The sequence below is a fragment of the Molothrus aeneus genome, chromosome 4, assembly GCF_037042795.1.
Source record: "Molothrus aeneus isolate 106 chromosome 4, BPBGC_Maene_1.0, whole genome shotgun sequence".
Taxonomy (NCBI): Eukaryota; Metazoa; Chordata; class Aves; order Passeriformes; family Icteridae; genus Molothrus; species Molothrus aeneus.
In genome coordinates this window covers 21,282,105-21,294,633 of record NC_089649.1, presented here as the reverse complement: position 1 = coordinate 21,294,633, position 12,529 = coordinate 21,282,105, and the positions used below count along the sequence as shown (strand labels likewise).

General features: G+C 36.4%; 1 protein-coding gene across 4 annotated transcripts in view; it reads right to left on the bottom strand.

Moving 5' to 3' along the window:
- GRID2 (glutamate ionotropic receptor delta type subunit 2) overlaps window positions 1–12,529 on the bottom strand; it is a 684,189-nt gene that overhangs the window by 192,431 nt on the left and 479,229 nt on the right. For all 4 annotated transcript variants that reach the window (XR_010783485.1, XR_010783484.1, XM_066548056.1 and 1 more), the window contains exon 8: window positions 5,111–5,230. Coding sequence is in view for 2 of the 4 variants with exons in the window: in XM_066548056.1 (XP_066404153.1) it covers window positions 5,111–5,230 (120 nt within the window). In the remaining 2 variants the exon portion in view is untranslated. The remainder of the gene's footprint in view (window positions 1–5,110; window positions 5,231–12,529) is intronic.

Sequence of the window (12,529 nt, the reverse complement as noted above, 5' to 3'; positions counted from 1 at the left end):
AATAGATTTACTGCATAGCACTAAATGAAGGGAGGAAATTGTATTCTTCAGTAGGCTTACAGCAAAATTTAAGTTCTGCGCTGAACCAGAACAGCCAGTCTTGGTTCACCAACATATTTAATTAACTCTCTACCTTTAGAATTAAGCAGCTTACTTAATTTCTAGAAGAGTGTTTAAGTATTTAAAGTTGCTTTAGAAAGACCATCATGGTAGTACTGTGCCAGGTCCACCTTCTCCATCAATACTAGAGATTGCAGAGCAGTCAGACACAGCAACTTTTATTTCAACTCACTAGAAAATACGCCATCAATAGTGTCTCTCTAAATCACAAGGATATCTTTCAGTCACATCATAAATTGCATGTCAACCTTTACAAACAGCTGCACAGGTCACAGCTTAAAGTATAAGGAAGTGATACAAATATATTTTTAAAGTCACATTACACAGGTCTACCTTGATCGTGCTCGCAAAGAGACCAGGTGAAACCATAATTTACCTCAAGTAGCTTAGCAAGAAGCTAACTGAGAAGGAAATACTTCACATGCTCTTGGTTATTAAATGGGGTTTGTTATTAAGTGTTGGCAGAGCTGTATAACTACTCTTTTTGCCTAATGGCACAAAAGGGAATATGAGATAATGGACGCAGAAAATACGTTTTAACTTTATAAGAATAGAAATCAACTTCCTGAAGATCAAAATATATGCTTGGAACATTGTTCCATGATTCAAGTGTAAGAGAAAAAATATAGCATATTAGAAAGAAATACCACTACTGTGATCAACAAGTATTTTCACATTAAGTGGAAATAGCAATTATTTTAAGAGAATGAAGAAATGCAAATCAGCTTTCCCATCGCTGAACAAACAGCACAACTACAGAGTGTTAACCCTTAATAGTCTGTGAAATGAAAACCTGCACGCATTGACTCTGCAGGGAAGGTCCTGCCACTTGCACTGGCAGAAGCAGAGAGAAACACTGTAGAACCTGTTAGACTGGTTTGAATCCCTTTCACGTGAGATGCTCCACACCAGAGATCTCCCTTGGATCAAAATAGATAACATTTCCTCCTTAAGACAATCAAATCAAAAGGCTTGAGGACTGAACCCTACACAATCCTAATGGACAAATCCTTCCTCCAAGGCATCTCTAGCTGTCCTGAATGCCAAGGAAACCTTGACATGGACATCTTGGTGCAGACAGGAATTGATGCAAGAGCCTGGTACATCATCTTGCTCCCTCACTGGGAAGAAATGACCTAAAACATCTTCAGAAGAGAAGAGAAACATACAGGAGGAGGTGGGTGTATGCTAATATGGATAGGGAGGTAGAGCAAAACACATCATCATCTTCAAATGCCCACCTGTGGTAAGAAAACCAGTGGGGGAACAGAAACAAAGTCCTCTAAACTTCAAATGTCAAACAGAGCCTTTGAAGATGAGCCCATTCTGAATTACAAGGAGCACTGTAAGAAACATGAAAACCACTTTATTTCTGCAGTGCTGTTTTCTACACCACTGAGATGCAAGAGAGTACTCAGAGCTATCAACTTCCTTTTGTTCGTCTGTTTGTTGGATGGTTATTCACGGGAATGGCAGCTTTTATTTCAGCAGTATAGATAAAAGTATTGCACTGAAATTTAAATGTCAAAGAATACATACTCAAATGTCAAATACCAACAGACAAATGCCAACAGAGAAATGTCAGAAATAGACCCATGTCCCTAACTGAATATAACTACATCTGCACAAATATAACTACATCTCCACAGCACGATGTGGAGAAGTGAGAGTTTTTCTTCACTTCCTTTGGGGTTGTAATACCACTGGTGTCAATAAAATCAGTACCTGGCAGCAGTCTGAGTGTATTACTCCAAGTACTTGGCTCTGGCAAAAGGTGCAAGCTAACTGATCCGTGGTCTGCAAGGTGATGGATAACATTTACAGTCACGAGGGTACAAAATTGTTGTTTCAGGCAAATCCCACACCAGGATTTGCTAACTTGTCACTAGGTGACAGAGCCCAGTACAATGACCTTTCACATGGATTCTCCCACTGCTTTTCAGGTATCATAGTAACCCATGAAAGCTGAAGGAGGGGATGTGAAGATAGTTTTTCTTAGATACATGGCCTAATTTGACCAAATAAAGCAAACATAAACATGAATTCTATGTGTATCCTAAACTATTTGCTTTTCTTGAGTCCTGGGCATAATCACCTACGAATATTAGTGAACTTTGCAGTAGTATAAACGACTCCAGAACCCAAGCAGAACAGATTTCAAGCAGAAATTCTCTTTTCAATTCAATTTTCTCTTGAGAAATCAGATGCGTTTTAAAATCATACTTTCTTTATTAAAATCAATTGACTGTTCCTCAGGAAAACAAAATAGCAATTCTTTAAATAATTCACTTGATGGGAATCTCTGGTCCCAATGACTTCAATGGGCCTTTTGTAATGATTTTACCCTTCATTATCTCCTATAAAAGTACTTGAAAATATGTTGATTAGGGAAGATGCATTATCTTAGAAATTTCAGTCAGTCTGCTAATTGCAGCTGCTTCTACTAGAGTTGAGAAATAAAAATGCTTAGGTAGTTCTGCAGTCAGATCACTAAATACATGAAAATCTGAAGTGTACTTTAATTAGTGTAGTTAACAAAAATATATCTGACTCCTGTAATTATTGTGATTTGCTTCCAACACTAGTAGCTCATACACTGTAAAGTAAATCCTAGTCCAAGATAAAAGATGTGAATTTTTGTCAAATAGTAAAACCCCCTAAAAATTTTCTTCTCTGTCTCTGAAGCAATTGTTTTGAGAAACCTACCTTGTTTTTTTAATTCTTTGACATTAAGAAAATAATTTAAAATTAAATTCTTGTCACTCAATTTATTGCAAAAATTTGAAATAATTATTGGAATTTTTTTAATGAAACTTCTGAGAACAATTATCACATTCTGATAATATATACAAAACTTTCCTTCTAAAGAAAATTTTTTCTGTACAGCTCTTTTTAAAGGTTTCTCTGGCTTATTGAGTGCTGTTTCGGAAAAAAAAATGAAACAGTTTTAATTTGTTCTGCTCTGGACCCTTTTTTCTTTATAACCAGCTGCAGTGCATCACAAAACTCCACAGAGAAGCATTTATTATCTTTTCAACAAGAAAATTTTCTTATAATATCTAAATTTAATTTTAAATGCTCATCTTGGCAAACGTAAAGAAAACCCCACATACTTTTAGTGTTTAGTATATATTTAGTATTTAGTTTAATTTTAAACTTTTTTTTCTCCTCAAAAGGATTGTATGATGCTGAGCTTCATCATCTAATTATATTCTGAGCAAAGCTCTATTCTCTTTCACCAACTCCAAATCTATTTCACTCTGAAGACAGTGAATGTCTCTTTGTTCTTGAACTATCATAAAGAGCAAACAAGGAAGGTTCAAAAGACGTGTTTGTGTTATCCCATTGTTTTACACAAGTTGGGTGTGACCGCAGTCATTAATATCTGTTTTAAAATCAAACTCTACCATAGTTTAAATTAATAGTACAATTCTAAACACACCATCAAAAAAGAGTTAGAATAGCCAGGAGGTTTTTTGTACTTCTATATTTCCAAGATCTTTCTGTGAGTCTCTCTTTCTTTTCTATCTTTTTGGGAATGAAAGAACACAGCTTAGTGCTTCACTCAGGCATTCACCCAGACAGGCCTGAAGTAAAAAAAACCCAGTCAAAGTCAACCAAATAAATGAAGAGACATAGATTTGTCTCTTAGAAGGCAGCTCTAAAGAATAAATAGCTCCCCAGTGCATAGCATGGAAAATAAATCAAAATATGTTGAAACAGACAGAATTTAAATGTAAGGGAATAAGGATTTATCCAACATTCTGGTCTCCAAAGACTCTCAAGGTACCTCCAAATATCAACCAGATCCAGTTCTGTCTAGTTTCTGAAGCATCTGTCAGGACCTCTGTACAAGGTGACATAACTATAGGCCCATGTGTACATTAGGGTATTGACAAGAGATGAAAGAGCACAAACAGAATAACAATTCTGATGAATAGTGCAGGAGAAAGTTCAGTTTTTAGACACTTCAGACTTCCTATTTATCTCTTCCTCCTTTCAGAGTACTTATCTGTTGCTCCAGAAGGTATGCAGACAAATTATGCACTTCATCATGAAGTGACACTTACACATGGACCCAGTTTACATATATTAAGAAAACTCTCTCATTTCCTTTCAATCACTTCATGTTCCTCCTATACAAAACAGAGTATGATGTGATACACTAAATTAAGATCTTGGTATTTTTCTTAAAGTCTGTCTTTCAAAGAGAGTTGCTTCTGGAAAAGCCTATTAGTACTGTGTTTACCTGTGAAGTGCCATATGATTTTTGCCATAGCAGATGAGCAGTTTTTCAAAGTTAAGGCTATTCATTGCAAATAGAGACGTGTTTCCACCATTTGTTACACAGGACTTAAACTTAGTTTTAAATTGGCAAAACTCAAATACCAAGAAAGAGTAATTTTGCTGGACATACATGCTATTCCCTGTAACAATGTAAGTCCCTTGGACTGCGTCTGGCAGCTGAGTACATAACATTAACTTATTCTGTAAAAGTTAACTCCTATTAAAACACCATGTATTTATTTCATGAAGAGGCTATAGAAATTTTATCTATTCTACAAGAGAATTTCTCTTTCCATCGCTATGAACTTTAATCATATAGCAGCTGGGGCATCCCACTTTGACCAAGTATCAGGGACCAGTCTGGGTGCTCTAAACATAATTCAATGTAAGATTTGCTGTTTTGGACAGGGGTTATAAGGGTTAAACACAACAGCTTTCACTGGTCTTTTGGGACAGTCCATCAGCAGCTTAACAAATTCTGCATTACAAATGGTATCTTGATCAACACAACCTCCTCCAAGACCTATTTGAAATCATGAAATAGATGAGTACCTCCAAGTTCAAAGGTCTTCTCCTATGTCTTACTCCTTTAACAATACAGAACACCATGTTATCTTCCATCAAATGCTTTTCTATTAACATGGAACACAAGAAAGGTTTTGAAAAAATCAGCAATCTCTTAGTTGAATATATGTAGCCTTACCTTGCGGATGCCTCTGCCAAGATCTTCTCCGTAGTTTGTCCCCAAAATTTCAAAATGCACATTGGGATTCCCCCCATTTTCTGCAAATTCCAGTTCTCCAGTCAAGCCATTCACTCCACCCTATTGGAAAAAACAAAAAGGAAAATTGACTGAAAACTTCCAAGTGAGTAACAACTTTTAGTTTCTTGAAGGCCTTCATGCACCAGCTATGCAGAATAGATAGGTAACTACCAGAACTAGGATAGTTTTCCAAAGACCATGGTTCCCTAAAAATTCTGAAGCATAAATTATTCCTGCATCAGAATGAAGTTCTTCACAGAAGAATTAAACTCAGCAATGCTAAGCAGAGTCAATACAAACAAGTCTTACTCTTAGCATATTTGCTAAGACTCCAATTTTTGCTCTTTGACCCATCAGCATGTATGTATGGACACTTCAACTCTAACAAATTAAAAAAATAAAAAGTAGTACTTCTTGCAAAGAAGTTCAGTGAAAGCAAAGCTAAACACATAGAAGAAATTGCACAAAATTTAGTTATGTTTGTTTATCTTTTCTTTTTCCCCTCAAATGTTTCTCCCCCATGAGACTTCCACATGAGGGCAGGCTGAGGTTTAGATGAAGTTATGTGTTTTTTCAGCTCAATGTATATGATCTGCACAAATGAAGAAGGGATCCATTCAAGGTCTAGCTGAATGCAGTGATTTTTATTTTTCCTCCCAATTATCCTCTACTAAGAATACATGACATGAGCAACAAGGCAGCATCTCCTCAAGCTTGTTTTAACCTTCCTACAGTTTTGCTGGAAGGGGTTAAAATACTAGAGATGGAACACTGGAGTGAATAATCCCCACAAAGAATTAGAGTTGAAAGGGCTATACATGCCACAGCCATACTCAAAATCTATTCCAGAGTTAATTCAACGTGACACACATTTCATCTTTGTATAAAAACTGTGATGACCTGAACTATAAGATCAACAGAGCCATGTGAAATGCTGATAATGAAAACCTTTACTGTTCAAAAATTTCTTCAGTTTACAGATTGAAGGAAAATTTGATGCTTAGCACTCTCCCTCAAAAAAAACAAAAACAAAACCAAAAAAACCCAAAAGAACAGACCTGCAAAAAATATTTTAAGAATGTACAAAAAAAGAAATTTGCCTCTGGTGTAAAACCCCATGAAATGCATAGTTTTCCCCCAAAACATAAGGCAAGAACTTTGCAGTTGTGATTACTGTTTCACTTAGGAACTTTTCTATTTAAACTAGAGAAACTTGCCATATGAACTATCTAGCTAAGCACATGAGCCTTGCTGAATCATATTAAAAGCTCTGTTCTTACATCTTCAGTCTGGACAAAATCCAGGAAGGAATACAAAATTTGCATCTTCATTGCAGATTGTTGCGAAATGACAGAATGTTCACCTACTTTTATAAAACATTACTGTGATTATAACATAAGTAATGAAATTAATCATTGAGATGATACTTTTAGAATTTACTAGACTACTAGAAACTAGTACTATCGGGGAATAATGCACAAATACCTATATATTAAAATAAGAATGCAAATATTATAATAATACAACTATTTTATGAGTGCCATTTACAGTTAAAACCAATAAAATACTTTGTGCATAAACATATGTAATGATTTTTTATAAAATATTTTTGATAACATTTTCTTTCTATAGTGTTTATTTTTTTATTCTGTATTAGAAAAAAAAATTAAAAAAAGAAAGGAAAAAAGCCAATAGCCTGATTAAGGGTACATCTAAACGGACATTTGCAGGAATGGCAATGACTTTGGCAATTGCAAATCAGAGAATTTCGACAAATGTTGTGGTTAGCAAGACACTCTGATTACTTTTTATCTTGACTACCATGCTGCACTAACCAAATGTGGCTCTTGGATTGGGGTTAGCACATGCCTGGCTGGTTCAGAGTAAAGACAGTGAACTTGTGTTTGCCCACAAAATCACTTGAAGATATCCTTTGGTAAATAACCAAGTTACACAAATATAAACCTTTTACTCTAACTTAAATTTGACTTCATCCTACTTGTGGATCAGAAGCAGAAACCTGCCCCATACACCTTTCCTCTCATAGGGTCCTATCTATTTTTTGAATACCTAAGGCACAGCTTTCACAGAAGATGAGATGGAGAAACACCTGCAAAGTGGCACAGACCTGTAAGAGTTGGGATGCCCAGCTGATTGCTCTAAGCCTCCATCTGGACATCTTACCAGACACTGATTTGGTTATATTATACTTAATATTTCATATATTGCTTCCTAAAACTTTCCCTCACACTGGGTATTAAACCTTTGGGTCTGAGGTAATTAAAGCCTGAAAATTAATTAAAGTGGTATAGAGGACCTGAGCAGTAGCATGATTTCAAGGGAGCCATAAGCAGGACCTGGAAAAAGGAAGGGGAAACTCTGGAACAAAGTGGTAAAAGAAAGGAAATATTCAACAAAAACATTACTATCTCTTCACATAGATGCTTTGTACAGCAGAAAATAGAAATAAAGAATACAGGATTTTCAGTCTAGAAAATTTAGGTGGCATTTTTTTTCCAGACTGAGAGCAGTCCCAATACTTTAAGGAAAATGGAGTTAAAACATAAAGGATTTTCTGAAACTTGGGATAGCAATTTAAAATTTTAACAAACTTTTAAATTTATTTTTATAACTTTTGTCCTTATTTGAGTAAATACAACTAAAAATAATTCAAATAATCATTTAACCTCAATTACACTTGAAGTAATCAATCAATCCATTTCTTTAGAAAACACAGGATTCTTTGGAAACATATGTCCCCTTACATACAGTACAGGTTAACAGAATTACCTAAGATGTTTGGGAATTTGATCTCTAACCAGAAACTTTGTATGAGTTTGTTTAACTTGATTTTTAAACGGCTGCAATTGTCAGGGCAAGATACAAACTCCAAGTCCATCAGCTTTAGTTGTTTGGAATCCATCTTAACCACAACAACATTATTTCTCATTTATCTATTTTGGCAATCTATCATTCTTTGAAAATTTCTCATTTAGCAGTGTCTTAATCAGAGCTTCCTCTCCTAGACTGTGTACACATACAATAGTGAAATAAGAGCTCCCATCAAAATGGGAATGCTGCCATCTTGGGAAGGGAAGAGGCAGAAAGACAAAACAGCAAAGAACCACCAATATATCATCAACAATACTAAATTTATAGGAAATTTCTTGGAGGTCTTGGTTTCTCCTCCCTGTCTGGGACTGATCTTGCTGGACCTGCAGGCCGTGCAATCCTGTTATTGCTCTCCCCTGCTCCTCATTGTTCCCCACAGCCTTTCCACAAGGCTTGCACAACTCTGGGTGCTGCTCAGGGCTGACAGAGGAGAGCAGGATATCACCTAGGATCATTTTCAGGACACTGCTCCAAGTTTTGTGGGTGCCTATCCCTCTGCTAGTGCATAGTGGAAGGGGATCACAGAGGAAATGACCATCTGTACGACAGCTACTTATGCAGTAACTTCCTGATGAGATTTTCCCAGATGATTTTAGTGTTAATCATGATAACAGGCAAGAGTAAAATAAATTTTTCATTCCATTTAACTCACAGAAACAATGCTGTTTGGGGAAGAATGAAGACATATTTGTTATGTACCTTCTCAAATTCTTCTGAGGTTCAGCTGCAACCCCGTAATTTCCTGACACATATACAACTGAAGAGTGAAATGTCAGTTGCTAGGCCAAAAATGTTTTACTTATGATCCTGATCACTGCTCTGGGCTTTGCAGAGCTGTTATAAAGCTTGGCAATATAATTAAAGCCTACTTGAGTCCCATCTAGACTGGCAAGATAAACTACAGTTTATATATGCTTAGGCAGTACTATACTGTTAAATCCCTGAAGAAAGCACTATTTACCTAGCAGTGAGGACCTCACTTGGCAATGTCAGCTTGCCAATCAGCTATAAAATACTGTACTTGCTCTCAGCTTCTGTTCAAACTTCCCCTTCTTTTTTCTTCATGTACCAGCTCTTTTGCAATTAATGATAAAAAATAGGGTATATCCTGCTCTAGGCAGAACAAAAATGCTATAATCAGTAAATACACATTCCACGTTTTATTCTTGAAAAAAGTCTGATCCTGAGAACATTGTTGAGTTTTCAACCAGCACTGACAATCCAATCCACTACCTGAAAAACAACAATTTGGCGTCTTTTTTGCATGTCACCACTGAGTGTCACTGACATTTCTGAGAGCAGAACTAGTTGACAATCCCACCCATGATTCATGAAACATCAAGAGGTACAGCTCATTCTCCAGAAAGGGATAGGCTCTGTGCTGCTGCTAGCACTGAAAATCTGCTGTTAGTGAGCTAAACAAATGTGACTGGAAGAGCCCTGGGACATGTGAGAGGAGGTATATGCAGAAACTTGATGCCATCTTGCTGAGTTGCTCCTCCCTATGATCCTACTTACACTCATTCCCAGGCTACTCAGGAAGATTAATTTTTCCCAAAGTAGAATTATTTTCTAGTGATACTTATTCCTCCAACTGTGAAATGGCTTTACTGAGAGATAAACAAGTGAACATGTGTTTAGGGATAGTTCCTATTACAAAAGTGAATTTAAACTAATTGCTGGAGCTGTCCAAATTCATTAGAAGGATTGTATTTCCTGATGAATTTAACTGTTTATTCAGTTCCAGGATGGGCAGGAACAGATATTAGATTTAAATAATTGTGGTGGGCTTAAAATGTTTTCTTTAGGCTTTGTCCAATCAGCTGAATTCACAAAGAAAAAAACGCTTTTGTAGCTGTTTGTAGAAATAGCGATGCATGATTCAAATGCTCAGCAATGAAAAGTAACAAATGACAATAAGGAATGATTTAGACAGCTTTTTTACAATTTTAAGAAATGTTGGAAACTCTAATTTCCTCTTATTGGCTACTGTCCTTTACTAGCTTGTTCACTAAAAAGAAATCAGTTTATTTACCACCAGGGTAACAAATTTAACAATTGCTGCTGTAGGTTAAACATCAGCATCCCTTTCTCTTACCTTCTTCAGTGAGTAACTCAATCAAGATTTCCCACCTCTTCTTTTATTTCCCCCTCCAGAAAGCAAAGAAAGGTCTCCCTCTGCAGCTAAAACACTGCCAAATGTTCCTGTTTCTGGATCTTTCAGAAAAATTCTCAACTCTTTTTCCCTTCAAAACCTTGAGTAGTTGAGTATAATTTGACTCCTAGTGAAGCTACACCGAGAGGAGGAACAACCAGAGACCAGGTAATGATTTCAGCTCTGCAATACCATGAAGGGTAAATAAAGGTGCTGCAGAGGATGGAAGTTCTTTTTCCAAGAGTATTTAAGAAATCCCCAAATGTAGTTTCACCCTGAATTATATCAATATCTTACTATGATATTCCATTATACACCACCACTGGCAACAGTGATGATTGCAAAATGAAAATGAGGAACTTTAATTTGGAAACTATTTAAATACCATGTGGTAACTTTCATCTGTTTTCATTCAAAATTAAGGGAAACTGGTATGCTTTTGAGAAAAAAAAATCTATTTCAGTTGATTGTAGAGGATTCTCCAGGACAATAGGAAAGAAAAGATGTTTAAAGAATAAGACAAAATGGGAAAGAGAAGAATTCTCAGGAAGAGAGATGAAGTTAGAACTTTTTTCCCTTCATTACTTCTGAATTTTATTGTTTTCTGATACCTCCTCAGGCATTCATCAATGCCAAATTTTTAATTTCAAAAGTACACAGCTGTGATCCCATGGTTCTACATAAATGCTTTAGTGAAAGAAAAGAGAAAGTAGGCCACAAAACTAAAGAAGAATTCCTGTTTTTGTGCAATTCCACTTCTCAGCTGCACTCTTTAGCTTTCCCCTGCCTATAGATTGAAATGCTACTGACATCCACACAAAGTAAAATTTCTATATTTCATTTGGATTAAATTTTGACTTTCAATTTTAGTACATTACTTCTAGAAATTCATCTCTGTCAGCACAATGCAGTGTAAGGAGTATTTGGATTATTCAATTTACAGCAATAAAATAGTTCCTTATCAAAGCCATCTAATTGAAATAGCAGAGAAAACCAAAAGTGACAGGATGGAAACATGGTTAGCTGCACAGATCAGGAATTTCTTTGGCATTTGATTCATTTTTTAGCAAGCTAACAACAAGTCTGGAATTTCCACTTGCTCCTGCCTTCTCGAATGTTTTCATAATTCTCCTGGCCATTTTAATGGAAAAGTGTGAACAGTATTTACAAAATCCAAGGCAAGAAGAGAACCAGCTTGCCTGAATCCAAAATACATGGGACTGCCAAATGTGAATTGGAAATTGCTCAGACAGGTTAAGAGCAATTCAGTTTGGAGTCCCTTAAAGACCTATCTTGCCCCTGAATAAGAAATGTGTCCTGGATTATTCTTGCAGTGTCATGAGTTCAAACTGTTAGAATGGAAAGTAGAAACAGATACCAAAGAAATCCTTGAACTATCATTTTGGAGGTAATGCAGATTAACCTGGGACTGGGTAAAATATAAGCAGCGTTCAAAGGAATCTTACATTATGCCAGCATGATCATAATTTCCGGTAAAGCTAAATACCTAGCGCAGAATAGCAACTTCTCAAGACAACATTATATTTTAAATTATTTTTATGTCCTGTAGTGAAAGCCATAACTAAAGCACCATTTAATTTTTTTTTTACCGTCCTTTTTTTTTCTGTGTTTACAACACCAGCACTTTAAATGTAAGTAGGCATTACCAGGAAGCGTATGCAGACAAATGAGGAGGCAGTTTTATGAAAGACATCAATAGCATAAAGGAAATGAGGCAAAAAACTTACAGGGAAGGGCAAACTCTCAACTTGTTCATATTGACTAAATATTGGAAGGCTGCAATATTTGTCTGTAAGTATGTGGAGGCTGTACACATCATGAAGAAAGGAAATAACTAAGAGAAATTATCTTTGAAGACTGAAGAACAGGAAAAGCATCTTGGGCATGACAAGGATTAAGGTAGGAAATAAAAATCACAGGGAAGCAGCAACATTGGATAAAGCTGTATCGAGACTTACACTTTTCAGTTGAGACAGCCACAATACACAGACTAACACCACACAATTTCAGAAAACTTAAAGCATTAGCCCATACAGAGTAACACCATACCACTTCAGAAAGCTTCAAGCTCTGCCCTTTATTTGCTCTTCAGTGCAACCTTTTACATCCTTATCTTACATGCATTGCACCTGTGTGCCCTCTGCTCCCCTTGGTGATGGGTCAGTGCCCAGCATCTGTCCTTCTTGTTCTTTGGTGATGGGTCAGTGCCCCTGGGCACTCCATGGCTCATTGCTGTCAATGCTGCTCACCTGCTGCTCACAGCTGCAGCCCACTGGGGATGAGGTTCAATT